Source organism: Microcaecilia unicolor, chromosome 10, assembly GCF_901765095.1.
Source record: "Microcaecilia unicolor chromosome 10, aMicUni1.1, whole genome shotgun sequence".
NCBI classification, from domain to species: Eukaryota; Metazoa; Chordata; class Amphibia; order Gymnophiona; family Siphonopidae; genus Microcaecilia; species Microcaecilia unicolor.
Window position 1 is genome coordinate 38,844,229 of NC_044040.1, and position 16,990 is coordinate 38,861,218.

General features: G+C 44.3%; 1 protein-coding gene across 1 annotated transcript in view; it reads left to right on the plus strand.

Moving 5' to 3' along the window:
* Positions 1 to 16,990, plus strand: part of ABCD2 (ATP binding cassette subfamily D member 2) — a 77,329-nt gene that overhangs the window by 18,505 nt on the left and 41,834 nt on the right. The window contains exon 3 of the mRNA XM_030217131.1: positions 12,176 to 12,297. Within this exon, the coding sequence (XP_030072991.1) occupies positions 12,176 to 12,297 (122 nt within the window). The remainder of the gene's footprint in view (positions 1 to 12,175; positions 12,298 to 16,990) is intronic.

A 16,990-nucleotide genomic window follows, 5' to 3' on the forward strand; every position in this document is an offset into this window, starting at 1 on the left:
GGATGGGTGGGCACTACAACTACAACCCCAACCCCCCCCCCCACGCAGCGCACAGCACCTTTAAAGTTATCGACGCTGCCTCCACTCACCTTCTCCCACCGTGGCACTGACTCGTCTCCTGCACTTCATGGTCTCCGTCTCCCACTGCCGTATCGGCGCTGCCTGCCTGACAGCTGACAGACGCAGCGCGACGACGTCCTGCTCTGGGACCTTCCCTCTGCCGCGTGCAATCCACCCTGCGTAAACAGGAAGTTGAATCAACGCGGCAGAGGGAAGGCCCCGGAGCAGGAGGACGTCGCGTCGCGTCTGTCAGCTGTCAGGCAGGCAGCGCTGATAGCAAATTGAAAGCGCTGCCGTGAGGGTGGGAGACAGACACCGCGAAGTGCAGGAGAGGAGGCAGCACTACGGCGGGGGTGGGAGAAGGTGAGGATGGGCCTGAGATGAAACTGGGTGGGCCTGGGCCCATCCAGGCCCACCCGTAGCTACGCCCCTGGGCTGAATAAAGCGACACTCCACATACTTACGTCACTCAGTTCTCAAAAATAAAAGCAGACTGTACAGTTGATGTGCTCTGAACCACAATAATAGTTTACTTCAAAAATAGGCAGGATTAAACAATCAGGGACAATTAAGGCAGAGGCTGTGTAACTGCAGGGCAGCATAAACTTTATACACAGTCACTTTCTTCCACTCATTCCTTTGGGAATCTCCACTAAAATTAACTTTACTCTCCAGCTGTATATCGCAAAGTTCATCAGCAGTAAGTAGTAACAAGGAATGGGTACACGTACAGTTGTCGAGCCAGGCAGCACTAGTTCTTACCCATTCTGAGGAACTGGGTGGTCAGTAGGATTAGCCCATGGGTGCTAGAAGTTTGGTTCAAGAGGAGGAGTGGCCTCATGGTTAGGGTGGTGGACTTTGGTCCTGGGGGACTGAGGAACTGAGTTGGATTCCCACTTCAGGCACAGGCAGCTCCTTGTGACTCTGGGCAAGTCACTTAACCCCTCCATTGCCCCATGTAAGCCGCATTGAGCCTGCCATGAGTGGGAAAGCGCGGGGTACAAATGTAACAAAAATAAAATAGATACTATTGGAGATTCTACATGGAATGTTGCTACTATTGGAGATTCTACATGGAATGTTGCTATTCCACTAGCAACATTTCATGTAGAAGGCTGCGCAGGCTTCTGTTTCTGTGAGTCTGACGTCCTGCACGTACGTTCAGGACGTCAGACTCACAGAAGCAGAAGCCTGCGCGGCCACATTGGTGATCTGCAAGGGCCGACTTCTACATGGAATGTTGCTAGTGGAATAGCAACATTCCATGTAGAATCTCAAATAGTAGCAACAGTGGAGGAGTGGCCTAGTGGTTAGGGTGGTGGACTTTGGTCCTGGGGAACTGAGAAACTGAGTTTGATTCCCACTTCAGGCACAGGCAGCTCCTTGTGACTCTGGGCAAGTCACTTAACCCTCCATTGCCCCATGTAAGCCGCATTGAGCCTGCCATGAGTGGGAAAGCGCGGGGTACAAATGTAACAAAAATAAAATAGATACTATTGGAGATTCTACATGGAATGTTGCTACTATTGGAGATTCTACATGGAGCTATCCCACTAGCAACATTCCATGTAGAAGGCTGTGCAGGCTTCTGTGAGTATGACGTCCTGCACGTACGTGCAGGATGTCAGACTCGCAGAAGCAGAAGCCTGCGCGGCCACATTGGTGATCTGCAAGGGCCGACTTCTACATGGAATAGTAGCAACAGTGGAGGAGTGGCCTCGTGGTTAGGGTGGTGGACTTTGGTCCTGGGGAACTGAGGAACTGAGTTCGGTTCCCACTTCAGGCACAGGCAGCTCCTTGTGACTCTGGGCAAGTCACTTAACCCTCCATTGCCCCAGGTACAAATAAGTACCTGTATACAATATGTAAGCCGCATTGAGCCTGCCATGAGTGGGAAAGCGCGGGGTACAAATGTAACAAAAAAAACCTGTATAAGGTCCCCTCTCCCAGTTGGTGGTTTAGACTTTGACAGACTATGCAGTATTTGGGTTGGTAGCCAAACAGATGCCTGATGGTACAGCACAGATGAAATACAAATATTCTCTTCTCCTTCTAGTATTAGCCCAAAGGTATTGAGGTGGCTCCCCTATTTCCAGCCTCACACCATAGGCAAGAAACAGCAGGTCAGAGGTCTGGATGACACTTATGAATACTGTCTGTAAAAAGAAACAGTTTAAATGTGTTAACTGGGTTAGTACAAATACTGCTGTATGTATGTCTTCTGTGTCTAAAAGGCTGGCAACGTCTTGCTGGAGGGCTCTCCCTGTTACATGTGTCAGGGCTGAGGAGGCTGAAGCCAACAGACACAATTCAAAGCTAGGAGCTCCCTTATATATTTTTCTAACTTCCCTCCAGGACTGAAACTCCTCCTAGCTTTCTAACTGTCACCAATTTGGGGCTGGTCCACTCCCATTAACATTATCTTATAGCTCATTTAAGTGTACCTTTTTGCATGGCAACCACTGAGATCAGCAACTTCTCTTTTATACTTTTCATTGGAGGAACGTTCTTCTATGCAAAAATGCCCAGGTTTATTTATTTATTTGAATTTTGCTCAAACCTTTTTCTGTAGTAGCTCAAGGTGAGTTACAGTCAGGTACACTGGGTATTTCTCTGTCACTGGAGGGCTCACAATCTAATTTTGTACCTGAAGCAATGGAGGGTTAAGTGACTTGCCCAAGATCACAAGGAGCAGCAGTGGGATTTGAATCAGCCACTTCTGGATGTCAAAACTGGTGCTGTAACCAAAAGGCTACTCCTCCCTTCGTTGCCAGTTGAATTACTTGTATAATTTGTTTTTAATGATTTGAAACTAGGGCTGCATTTCAATTAAAATTTTTGGCTGCGATTAATCACATGATTAATTGCGCAATTAAAGGTATGTTATTTATTTATTTCCCACTGTAGCTCGTTGTGATTCCGGGCAAGCAATTTAACCCTCCATTGCCCCAGGTACAAAATAATACTAATCCTAATAAAATTAGTACCCGATAATATTTAAACTCCCTTCATTTTTGATTATAACCACAAAAAGGCGGTATATCAAATCCCCACCCCTTCCCTAAAGGACTGATATTTTCCCTCTTTCCAACCCCCAGATCCAACAACTCTCTCTTTCTCATCCCCCAGGTCCATTATCTCTCTTTTTGTCCCGGGATCTATTCTCTCTCTCTCTCCTTCCTTCCTCCCATTGTCCTGCACCTTTCCCAGCTGACATCATAGGAGCAGACAGCCAATCAGCTAGGGAAAGCCCTATGATGTCAGCTGGGGGGCGGAGAAACAAGCAGACAGCCAATTGGCTGGTGAAAGTCCCTATGATGTCAGCTGGGGGGGCTTTCAACAAGGTGGAGATTCCCAAGTGAAAATCATGGGGGGGGGGGGGGGCAGCCTGAGGGAAGGTAAGTAAGCTGCAGGAGGAAGTTGGAGCCACAGTCAAAGCACTGCAGGGGAAAAGAGACAGGGCAGTGGAGCTAGCAAGTACTACAGGGGAGAGGAGAGAGTACAGCAGCGGGATTCCTGAGCATGTGCAGAACATGAACACTTACCGAGAGACTGTTCTGCACATGTACTAGGCACTTTCCCTACCGAGCTCCTTGCTAAGTTTACGTGAATCTCATTTTCTTGCGATTTCCTTTGAGCTCGCTATTTCAAAATTGGTAACTTCTAACGTGGATCTAAAAAGGGACAGTTGTTAACAGGACTTTTGAGCAGTGGCGTCGCGAGGGCAGCTGACACCCGGGGCGGGTCGCCACTGCGCACCCCCCCCCCGGGTGCAGCGCGACGCACCCCCCGCAAGAACATACCTTGAAGGCGGTGAGGGGCGGCGGGAGAGCCAATCCGCCGAGTGCACGCCGCTGGGGGGTGTCGGCGCCTTGCTGGTTCCTTGCTCTCTCTGCCCCAGAACAGGAAGTAACCTGTTCAGGGGCAGAGAGAGCAAGGAACTAGCGAGGCACCGACACCCCCCCAGCGGCGTGCACCCGGGGCGGACCGCCCCACCGCCCCCCCCCCCTTCCTACGCCACTGCTTTTGAGCATTGGCCCCTCGGTATACTAATGACAGTCTTTTTTATTAAAACATTTTTCAAACAAACCTAAATCCTATGCTCATGGTCTAGGGGAGCAGAGCACCCTGCCTCTTGGGTATGAGGAAGCAGAAGTGGAGGGGGAAAAGGTGACCTCTTGGTTTTTAGAGGGCTCTTAAGGGTATTAGAGCCTGGTGCAAGAGATTCACCTCATGAGTATGACAATATATATGTCATTTTCCATTGTGGAGTCTTGTGTGTGTGTCCACAAATGTCATTTGTCTGTCTCTGGTATGCAGATGTGGCGTGTGCTATCTTCTTCTGTCCTACATGTGTATATTTGGTCTAGCTTTTCCAGAATGCATACACCCACCTTCTGCCTCTATAGTCCCAAATTATAGCTACATGATGCAAGGTTCCACATTAGGAGTCACCGCCCAGGAAAAGAATCTAGGTGTCATTGTTGATGACACACTGAAACCCTCTGCTCAGTGTGCAGCGTTGGCTAGGAAGCAAATAGAATGTTGGGAATTAGTAGGAAAAGCATGAAGAACAAAACTGAGAGTATTATAATGCCTTTGTATTGCTCCATGGTGCAAATCTTGTGTGCAATTCTAGTCACCGCATCTCAAAAGAGATATAGTGGAATTAGAAAAGGTACAGAGAAGGGGGGAAAATGTAAAGGGGATGGGACAACTTCCCTATGAGGAAAGGCTAAAGAGGTTAGGGCTTTTCAGCTTGGAGAAGAGATGGCTGAGGGGAGATATGATGGAGGTCTATAAAATACTGAGTGGAGAAGAGTTAGATGTGGTTTACCCTTTACAAAAATACAAGGACACACAATGAAGCTAGAAAGTAGTAAAATTAAAGCAAATTGGAGAAAATATTTCTTCACACAATATGTAATTAAAATCTGGAATTAATTTCTAGAGAATGTGGTAAAAGCAGTTAGCTTAGCAGGATTTAAGAAAAGGTTAAGACACATTCCTAAAAGAAAAGTCCATAAGCCATAAGATGGACTTGGGAAAATCCACTGCTTATTTCTAGGATAACAAAGAATAAATAATGGCTAAACTTAGTCCAACAAAAATTTGTAAAAAACACACAACAAAAACTGGACAAAGTTCACGTATTGCAATAGGACCATAAACGGCTAGGGAGGTTATCTCATAACGTCAGAAGTATCCGTGTGTGCCAACTGTTGTTCTGGCTCACCGGTCTGTATGTATTTGTAATCATTGAACACCTCCAGCCAACCAATGGTACCCGCTAGTACTCATATGTGAAAAAAATTGCCTATATATTGTTCATTAATTTCAGGAAAAAGGCACAACAATGTCCGTGGGTACCATTGTTCAAAAATTCAAAAATTAAACATTATTGCAATTAATAAGCAAGTAATGCACAAAATCAACTTAAGTAAATGAGCAAGTAATGCACAAAATCAACTTAGCTTGTAAGCTCCCAGCGCTGTCTAATAACTTCAACGGCTGGAGCTCATCGGGTTTCAGTTTAGGTTAGTGAAACCTCTTTAGGTAACTCCGGTAATCTGATAAGCCCGACAGGACCCTGTTTCGCGGTCTCTTGCTTTGTCAAGGGCATATAGGTAGCAGCCTGAGTTGTTGTCGGTAAATCGGTTTACCGACAACAACTCAGGCTGCTACCTATATGCCCTTGACAAAGCAAGAGACCGCGAAACAGGGTCCTGTCGGGCTTATCAGATTACCGGAGTTGCCTAAAGAGGTTTCACTAACCTAAACTGAAACCCGATGAGCTCCAGCCGTTGAAGTTATTAGACAGCGCTGGGAGCTTACAAGCTAAGTTGATTTTGTGCATTACTTGCTCATTTACTTAAGTTGATTTTGTGCATTACTTGCTTATTAATTGCAATAATGTTTAATTTTTGAATTTTTGAACAATGGTACCCACGGACATTGTTGTGCCTTTTTCCTGAAATTAATGAACAATATATAGGCAATTTTTTTCACATATGAGTACTAGCGGGTACCATTGGTTGGCTGGAGGTGTTCAATGATTACAAATACATACAGACCGGTGAGCCAGAACAACAGTTGGCACACACGGATACTTCTGACGTTATGAGATAACCTCCCTAGCCGTTTATGGTCCTATTGCAATACGTGAACTTTGTCCAGTTTTTGTTGTGTATTTCTAGGATAAGCAGCATAAAATCTGTTTTACTCATTTAGGATCTTGCCAGGTACCTGGACCTGGATTGGTCACTGTTGGAAACAGGATACTGGGCTTGAGGGACCTTTGGTCTGTCCTAGTATGGCAGTGCTTATGTTCTGTTCCTATCTGTGTGCTGGGCATTATTTCCTTTTTGTGTTTTGGGTGTAGTTCTTTGTTACTTGTGGTGGAAAGGCACATGTTTTTTTGTGTTTCTTTAAGGATAGTGCCTCCAAGTAGGTTAGTTTTGCTCATATCTGTCACGACTGTGGCCGTGACCACCCTCGTGCTTGCCCTGTTTCGGGGAGTCAGTGGCTGTGCTGGCTTCTGCGGGTCTCTGTGTCTGTCTCTGTCTTGGTTTCTCTCTGGCTCTGTGTGCTGATTGCCCTACTGAATCTCACCTGTGTGGGCTTTGCCTCTTCCAAGATGGCTGCCGCCTCTTCGTCTCTGCCAGTATCCAAGATGGCTCCCGCTGTTACTTTCTATGGGATGCCTGCTCTGAGTGTCAAGCCTCTGTTTGGTTGCAAGGTGATTGCTGCACCTGTGGCTCTGGTGTTGATGGGCTTTATTAGTCACCTGAAGACTACAGTCCTGGCCTTTGCATTGCCATTTCCTCTGCAGTGCCTTAGGTCCCGAGGTTAGTGTGCTGTTAGCACCGTTTGCTTTCCTTGTCTATTGTTCTGTGGGCTTCCAGCCCTTCTGTGTTATTTGCTCTGTGGGTCTCCTACCCTTCTGTGGGTTTTCAGCCCTTCTGTGTTTATCGCTTGTGGGTTTCCAGCCCTTCTGTGTTTATAGCTCTGCAGGGTTTCTGCCCTTCTGTGTTTATTGCTCTTTGGGTTTCCTACCCTTCTGTGTCTAGCTCTGCTAGTTCTCTGTGTTTGTTTCCTGTGTATGACTTGTTAGCTTGGGCACAGCTTTGTTGTTAGCTGGTGTATAGCTTTACTAAGTCTTCTGAGTTTGCTCTGTGTATGTCTCCAGTGTATGACTTGTTAGCTTGGGCACAGCTTTGTGGTTAGCTGGTGTATAGCTTTACTAAGTCTCCTGAGTTTGTTCTGTGTATGTTTCCAGTGCATGACTTGTTAGCTTGGGCACAGCTTGTTGTTAGCTGGTGTATAGCTGTTCTAGTCTCCTGAGTTTTGCTCTGTGTATGTACCTGTGTATGACTGGTTGCCTGGGTATAGCGTTCCTATTAGCCTGGGTACAGTCTACTAGTCATTGTGTTGATTCCTGCTGACTGCCAGAACCCGGACAGTTCCTGCTTGTCTGCCTTGCCTTCGCCTAGGTGCCAGGGGGCACCCCTGGACCTTCCTTCCTGTTGTTCCTGTAAGTCCTACCGGCTGCCAGAACCTGAGGGCTCAACCCGAGGGGGAGGCAGTCAAGTGTAGGTGAAGCTTAGGTCCAGGGTGGTCCAGTTCCGTTCCAGTGTGTTCCAGTCCAGCGGGTTTCACTCCGGTATGTTCCTGTCCAGTGGGGCCACTCCGGTGTGTCCAGTCCAGCGGGCCCCACTCCAGTGCGCACCTGTCCGGTGCGTTCCAGTTCCGAGTGTTCCAGTGTAGAAATCCAGCCCGGAGTTCCGGTCCAGTTTTGTCTCCTCTCTACCTGGAGGGTGATTTTGCCTTAAAGGACTCACAAACCCCGCGCTCCCGGGGAAGAAGCCTGAAGGTATGCAAAGGACCTCGAGAGCGCGTCCCGCATGGGCGGGCACGCGACATATCATGACAGGATTGGACCTTGGGGTATTCTGGGTATAGTTTCAGTCTCTCAAATGTACTGCTAATGCTCATCTTAATTTTTGCCTTGTGCTATCGAGAAATTCCTTTTGGAGTTATTAGATTGTGATAGGTACAGACAAAATAGGTATGTCTGGAAGTTCTTTCTAAGCAGGCCAATGGGACCTGATATATCTATTTCTGTATCTTTCTGTCTCATTTTGTTGGTCTCTGATTACGCTTTTTGGTGTTTTAGGATCATCTGTCTAGGTACATGGGGGCCGGTCTTCAACTGGGCACCTCCATAGTTTTTAGAAATGCCCACGACCCACCCATTCCTTGCCCATGGCCACACACCCTTTTCAAGTTTGTGTCTTACAATTTACGCACATCACTTTACAGAATATGCTTAGAAAGTTGTGCATGTAAATTCTAATTAATGCCAATTAGTGCCAATAATTGCTTAAGTGGCAATTATCAACGCTGATTGGCTTGATAAGATAATTAAGTTGTGCACGCTAATCAGAATACGAACAGATTTGTGCGTGCAACTTAAGTCGCACTATATAATATCTGGGGGACAAGGGGTGCTTAAATGCAGGCACCCAGATCAGTGTTTTCCTGAAAACCTGCCTAGCTGGGTGTGTCCTGAGGACTGGGTTGAGAACCCTTGCACTAGGTTAATGACTTTGATAGAATAGTACATAATACAGATACTTTGATCACCTGAGTAATTCCCATTCCAACTAATAAAAAGCTAAACGTTAGAAAACTGAAGGCAGTTTTATCATTTTTTTTCCGTAATTTTGTGCATTATAGCTCAGTTTGGATTACTACTACTACTACTATTTGACATTTCTAAAGCGCTACTAGGGTTACGCAGCGCTGTACAATTTAACATAAAAGGACAGTCCCTGCTCAAAGAGCTTACAATCTAAAGGATAAAATGTACAGTCAGACAAGTAGGGCTCATCAAAATGGGCAGTCTAGATTTCCTGAAAGGTATAAAGGTTAGGTGCCGAAAGCAATATTGAAGAGGTGGGCTTTGAGTAAGGATTTGAAGATGGGTAGGGAGGGGACTTGGCGTAAGGGCTCAGGAAGTTTATTCCAAGCATTGTGTGAGGCGAGGCAGAATGGGCGAAGCCTGGAATTGGCGGTGGTGGAGAAGGGTACTGAGAGGAGGGATTTGTCCTGTGAGCGGAGGTTTCGGGCGGGAACGTAAGGGGAGATGAGGGTAGAGAGGTAAGAAGGAGAAGCTTGAATTGTATGCGGTATCTGATTGGAAGCCAGTGAAGTGACTTGAGGAGAGGGGTGATATGAGTATATCGGTTCATACGGAATATAAGACGTGCAGCAGAGTTCTGAACGGATTGAAGACTATTCCAGTGTCTTTAAAACCTAAATCAGTGGCGTTCTTGCATACTTGATCCAGTTACATATCTGTTTTGGCTTAAGGTTCGGGTGGCATTGGAGGACATCGCTGTCTCTTTCTCCCAGGAGAAGTGGGAGCATTTAGATGAGGGACAGAAGGAACTTTACAGGGAGGTGATGAAGGAAAATTATGAGACTGTGATCTCACTGGGCTGTGAAAAGGATCAATACCAATACTGATATATTATCAAGGATTAAACAAGAGGAAGATCCATATGTGCATGAACTGCAGGAGTCAGAAGGGAAAGAAGATGGGCACTCATACACAGTATTGTATGCCCAGTGCCGTAGCGAGGGCTAATGGCACCCGGGGCGGGTCACCGCTGTGCACCCCTCCCCGGGTGCAGCACGGCACGACACTCCCCCAGGAGCGCAACCCCCCCCGGACCGCATTCTTACCTGTTCCGGGGCAGAGGGAGCAGGGAACCAGCATGGCCGGCCCCCCCCGAGCGCGTGCACCCGCGGCGGACTGCCCCTCCCGCCCCCCCTTCCTACGCCAGTGTGTATGCCCCTGATGCAGCCTGTATTCTACACGAAACATGGCCATGTCGGGCATTTGAGAGTGTATCCTGGGAGCATTAATAAAGACTGCATTTTTGTCAACAAGGTCTGTTCTTCGTCTTTTGTTCCACAGTGGATATTGTGGACTGATTGCCTTCTTGCTTTCTTGCCATGTTTTACATGGTGACTGTCCCGAGTATTTATTATCCCATTTTGAATTTTTAAGTTCTTCTATGAACAGAAGAAGTATAAATTCTCCTTTTGCCTTTCCATCAGTCAAAGGTATTAAGAGGTTTAAGGTCTGTGATATGCTTCTTGCTTATCAGGCTCCTAAAATTTGGCAACCATACACAACTTGTTTTTTTAATAATTTAGAATATGCACATTTTAGAAAGATGATAAAAACCTCTCTTTTTAAAGATTTTTTTGCTATTATGGATTAAGTTTCTGATCATTTTTTACATTTTTATTAAGTGTCAGCAAGCACCTCTCCGTGCTGTCCGCTCTCGACCCGCACCTCTCTGTGCTGTCTTTCTTCACCCACACAATTGGGGCTAATCCACCTCCTAAGAGGAACTGCTTCTGCTCCCTTGCAAAAAGTAATTATTCACAGTACCAAATTTATCCTGCAGAGTACTTTATTCCCCCGCGGTACCAGTGGGAAAAACAGTATGTTCACTGTACCACAGCTGTTGGTCTCCATGCACTTTGCTTCACTTTTCCAACACACCAAACAAACAACAGTTCAGTCTTAGAATTAGCTAAAGACTTGGGAAAACCTGTGGTTCAGTCTATTCCTTCGCTCCTCTCTGCTACTGCCTAGGAGTTAGAGGCATTTTCACCACCCTCATTTGCCAGACACCAACACTCTGACAACCTCCCACAAATGTTCAGACTGACCTCCTTCAGGTAATTAATTCCCACAGTTCCATGAAGCCAGACCGCATCTAGGCATTGTCACTTAGCGGCCCCAAATCTCTGGCTTCTCTCTCTCTGCAGTCTCTTCCTTTTCCACCTCTCTTTGTCCTGAGCAAAAGAACTCCATTTGCTCCTCACCAACCTCTTTCCTTTCGCTTTCCTCTCCTAGTTCAATCTCCTCCCACTCCATGGAGTCTTCCCCCACCCTCTCTCCCAGGTGCTGCTCCTCCCCCTGATTATCCTCCATCTCCCAATCACCCCCTGACTCTACTACCTGCTGGGAGTTGTGGTACTGTTTCTCTTGTTCCCTCCTTCCTTGCAAGTGTTGCTGGGCTCTGTAGTTCTCTTCCCTTTTCATCAGTCTCCTCCTCCCTTTTCCCCTCTGAGGGTTTTTGTCCTTTCCCCGCTTACTGTCACTATCAGCTCTTCTCTGCCTTCCTTCTACCTCCTCCTTACATAAAAGGATGTTGTGATCTTAATCTTATTGTAAACTGCTTTGAACCGTTGATGGTAGCAGTATATAAATTTGTAACCTGTAAAGAACAAAAGGGAAGTCATTAACAAAGAATATATAACTTCAGGGGTCCTTTTACTAAAGTGCGCTGAAAATGGCTTGCGGTAGTGTAGGCGCGGGTTTGGGGTGCACGCCAATTAATTTTTTAACGCGCCTATAAAAAAGCCCTTTTTTTAAATTTTTGCCAAAAATGGACATGCAGCAAAATCAAAATTGCCATGTGTCCATTTTGAGTCTGAGACCTTACTGCCAGCCATTGACCTAGTGGTAGTCTCACACAGTAACCGGGCAGTAATGACTTATGCATGCCAAATGCCACTTGGAGCGCGTAGCTGATGCACGCCAGAAAATAAAAAATATTTTCCACGTAGCGGACACAAGCCAAAAATGAAATTAGCACAAGGGCCACTTGGTAACCGTGTGGTAACTCCATTTTGGCGCATGTTGGTCGCACATAGATGCTTACGCGGCTTAGTAAAAGGGCCCCTCAGTCAGTTATTATACTCAGAACTGTAATACTGAAGCAGTGAAAGGGTGAAATGCTGAGGTGAAGAAAATACTATTTCTTTTAAGTGTGAGCTTTGCATAAGTTTTTATATTCTATCTTTTGGCTGGCATTAAAAATCACTTGGATAAGCTTTGTGATCTCAAAAGGTGAGTAAGAAAGTTTTATAAATAAATTAAAATAAAAATTCCAGCCATTCAGCAAACAACATTCCCCACTCAGCAAGGAAGACTACTTCCATGCATTTGATAATAACGATTATCTATAATAATGGGATCTGTAGTTTTGGAACAATGATTAATCAGAATGTTACTATTTGTTATCAGATTTGGAGGATGGTCAGAAACAAGCAATGGTCAGTGAGCGAACGGAAGCCTTCACCACAGCACGGAATCTGCTAGCTTCTGGAGCAGATGCCATTGAAAGGATTATGTCATCTTACAAAGAGGTACTTTACAGGATTGTTCTACACAATGACCTACTGTCCATGGCTTCTAGAGGTAATGGGCCCAATCCAAAATGTAACTGCTTCATTGAAAAGCAGACTTTTGATCAGATGTTACTGTGTGAGCAAGTTTCATGGGGTGAGAGTGCAGAATACACCGCAAAGCTTTGGATATTTGTGTGAAACTTCAAGGAAGTTCTATGTAAGATGATGGTATTACTTCCAAGTGTAGCCACTCATGGAATCTGCTAAGCTCTTCAAGATAGAGGGGCACTCAGTACGCGGGATGAGTATTTCCTCTCTGTATTCACATGCTTTCTCAATCCCTGTGTGTGAATCCTGGGGGAGTTAGAATGATTGTTAAGGTAAAGCAATAAATCACATTGAAGAGGCTGTTTCAGTATGTACTTAATGATGCAATACAAGGTGAATATTATGGCACATGGCCATACAATAAAATTCAGGTCTGATTACTACTACTTAACATTTCTGAAGTGCTACTAGGGTTATGCAGCGCTGTACAATTTAACATAGAAGGACAGTCCCTGCTCAAAGAGCTTACAATCTAAAGGACAAGTGAACAGTCAGTCACAGTCAGTCCAGTACATGGAAGGCTTAACTCCTAAATGTTTAAGTCTATGATCCCTGGAGTTTATTCTGTCCCTGAGACCCAGTGTCCCTTCTGTGGTTCTTAGGTTCACTTAAGCACTAAGGATTCCCCTCACTTTCATACCTTGGATCTGGAACAGACACCTTCATCAACTCTATTTTCTCATTCACTTCTTACCCACTATGATTTTTTTTTCCCAAAGAAAACGTATTCCCACAGTGATCAACATTTTAATCTATTCGTGGAGAAATTTGCAAAATTGTGTTAAATCTACATTTTATACAAACAATTCAGTTATACATTTTGGTATAAATGTCCTCATTATTATCCAAGTAAGTTTGGAGTCTCTTCAAAGTATCCTATCCATTTGGATTTTATTTCCATTAACTGGGGAAATGGTTTATACACATCAAACACTAGAATTGTGTGTAGATGTTAACCTTCTTTCCATTAATTAACAAGTTGCTTCATTTGATGCACTTTCAGAGCCTGCTTATTCTCAAAGGATTTCTCCTTGGAGAAACTGATAATAATTACTCCTTAAACCCTCCCTGCCAAACACCTTGAGAAAGATCACAGGCACTGGTCTTGTCAGATAAATCTATCAATTTCTTTCACTGGATGACTAGAGAGTTGGATTGGGGGAGCAAAGTATACCAAATCTAGCGATTTCAGAAAGGCTTCTGATCCAGTTCTTCATAGGCAACGTATTAAGAGCACCTTTGGAATGGCCCTTAAAATGACCGACTGGGTTAGGAAGTGATTGAGTGGAAGGTCACAAAGGGTGGTGGTAAATGGGGATCACTTGGAAAAAAGGAACATTACCAGTGGTGTGCAGCTGGGATTGGTACTTGGTATGATTATTTTCAAAATGTTTGTAAGCAATATTACTGTTGGGAAAATGTTTGCCTTTTTGAGGATGATACCAAAATTTGCAGCAAGATAGACCTACACCTCATTCCAAAGATGGTAAACACCCCAGCTATAAGATCTTTTGGATTAAATGAGGAGAGTCTATTGAAGCTTGAGGAATGGACTAGAATGTGGCAGCTCAGGTTTAATACTCAAAAATTCAGGACCATGGATTTGGGCTGCAAATATCAAAGGCAGCAGTACAAAATAAGGAGTGAAATTATGTGCATTAAAAAAAAACAAAAAAAGGGTGGGATCTGGAGTTGATCATATTTGATGTTCTTACAGAGGTCAAACAGGTGGATTAGGTGATGGTAAAAGCCATAAGTATGCTTTGAGGTATAGGGGAAGGAATGGACAACAGGAAAAACGAGGTGATAGTGCCTCAGTATAAGTTTCTGGTGAGACCTTAATTGGAATACTCGTGCAGTTCTGGAGACTGTACTTTCAAAAGATATAAACCAGACAAGAGTTGGTTCAGAGGGTGGCTACTAAAATGGTCAATGTTCTTCTTCGGAAAAACATATGGGGACAAACATAAAAAAGCTAAATTTGTATATCTCTATATATAAAAGGCACCACCAACGTTCTAAATGAAGCCTCCAGCCGGAAGTGTGAAGCGGTGTAGATATCCGGTTTCCCCATGAGTGTCTGCCCTGCCCTTGCTCTCTCTGTAACACAGCTCCTGAGTCCTGACAAATATAAACAGTGAAGGAAAACACAGCAGGAATCCTGTATAATTACCAAACACTGCTCTCCTAAACTCCAGCCTTGCTCTCTCTGTAACACAGCAGGAATCCTGTATAATTACCAAACACTGCTCTCCGAAACTGGGAGGGGGGAGGGAGGGGAGAGAGGGCAGAGGGGAGGGGGGAGACTCTCACTCTCTCTCTGTCACACACACACTCGCACATTCACTCTCTCTCAAACGTGCACACTCTGATAAAAACCTTGCTAGCGCCCGTTTCATTTGCATCAGAAACGGGTCTTTTTTACTATTTTATAAGAAAAGTGGAATAGGGGATATATGATAGAGACATTTTAATGCTTCCCAGGTTTTACCATTTATAGGAAAACGTATAGAGTAACTTGTACTATAGCAACTGCAGGACTACTGTGATATTTACCATATTTTAGATAATCAGCAACTTGGCTTCTGTAAATGCTATGGTGTGGTGACATTACTTTCCTTCTTGTCTGATACTTTGGTGAGAAGAACAGAAAGGAATTGGTTTATTTTGATGTTCTTGAATGGAGCTGCGGTGGTTCTCTTCCTATCTGACTGGATGGACACAGCAGATCCAAGTAGGCATGCTGACTTCCAGTTGCATCCACTGGCTAAAAGTGTTCCACATTGGTCCGCACTATCAGACCTCATAATTAACTTCTATACGTGGCCTTTGTGCAATGTTATTAGGATGCATGATGCCTATGATCATCTTTATGCTGATGATATTATGGTCTATGCGCCAGTTGCTATGAAGGGGAACTTTCTGTTTTCTGATGTTTTAAAAAACGTTGAATACTGGTTGCGAGCCTGTGGGTTGCTCATAAACTATAACGAGAAATACAAAAGAGAGGCCCTATTTATGATATGTGACCATCAGTTCTAACTGAGGATGACATTGAAATAACAGTAAAGGAGGAAGTTGTATATTTGGGAGTGAGCTTGGATTACCAGTTTACCATGAGATCTCATATTACCAAAGGTGGTGCATTCAGCTTTTCACAAGGTGAAAGTCCCTGTGCCAGTTTTGTTCAGTATTGGATGATGGTGACTCTTGTACTGTGTTCCCTGCAGTTCTAATGCCCTGCCATAGGTACAGTAATATTATGCCTCATGGCTTGCCAGCCTCTAAGACTATTATAACTGCAAGATTTGTTTTCTGAGTACCTAGATTTGAACATATTACCCCAAACTTGATGATCCAACATAGATACCTACACTCGGCAACACAACAAAACCAAAGTTCAAAATGGACACTATATAACCTTTCTTCCCTTCAAACCTCATTGTACCTGACACACATATACCTTATTCGACCACAATATCACCTTGTATTTGTCTATTTACCGGACTTGGCGAATGCCTTTACAGTACTATGTGAGCCACATTGAGCCTGCAAGTAGGTGGGAAAATGTGGGATACAAATGCAACAAACAAACAAATAAATAAAATGATCAATTGGTTGCCAGATATAATACCTTGCTGATGATTTTTATATTTTCTCCCCAACTGTTCCCTTAGAGTTCATCTGCCCTCTTGACTGTGCTTGTTGTGTTTACTCAATGGTACACAGAATACTTGTGTGGCTGTCCTTGCATTTGATAGAACCCAGGAGATGGGTTTCCCTGCTATGCTCCACAGTTATGGAATGTTTATGTTTATTGCGATCTTGATAGACTGCCTTTCTATGACACAATCAAAGCAGCTGATATACACATTTCCCTGGATTCTATACAGCGTGCCCAGAGATCTGCGTTGAAGTCCAGGTGGATTCTTTAACAACATATGTAAGGCTTAACAAGCTAATTAGCTTTGATAACAGCACTTAACAAGTAATAATGAGCATAATTGGCAATAATTAGAATTTACGCACACAACTCGCTAAACGTATTCTGTAATGCACTGTGTCTAAATTCTAAAGTGTGCAGACAAAAAGGGGTGTGGTTATGGGCATTTCATGGGCGTTCCAAAATTTACACATGTAGTTATAGAATATGGCCCTGTGCACCTAAATCTACGCTATGTTTTCATTGGTGTAAATGGAAGTGCATAGTTTTAGGGACACAGCTAGATACAACAAGAAACAGAAGAACAAAGTCCCTCACAAGGCACAAAAGTTTTTAAAAACACAGCGAAGTTGACACCAAAAAAGAAGAAACTGACTAGACGAAGCAGATGAATAAATACAGCTTTAATAAAAACATCCAAAGACTCAACATGAATTGTGTTTCGGCCACACGGCCTGCCTCAGGAGTCTTAGAAAAGGATGAGTCGACTACTGATGCATTACTTCAGTGATTTTAAGGTGCATTAGATAACCTCATGAGAGACTTGTGAAGAAAATGGAAAAGAAGAATCAGCATTAAAAACTCCCAAGTACTGGAGAAAATCTACAGTAGAACAAAGTGAATGAACATACAAAGAATTATTGACAAATACCACTAATC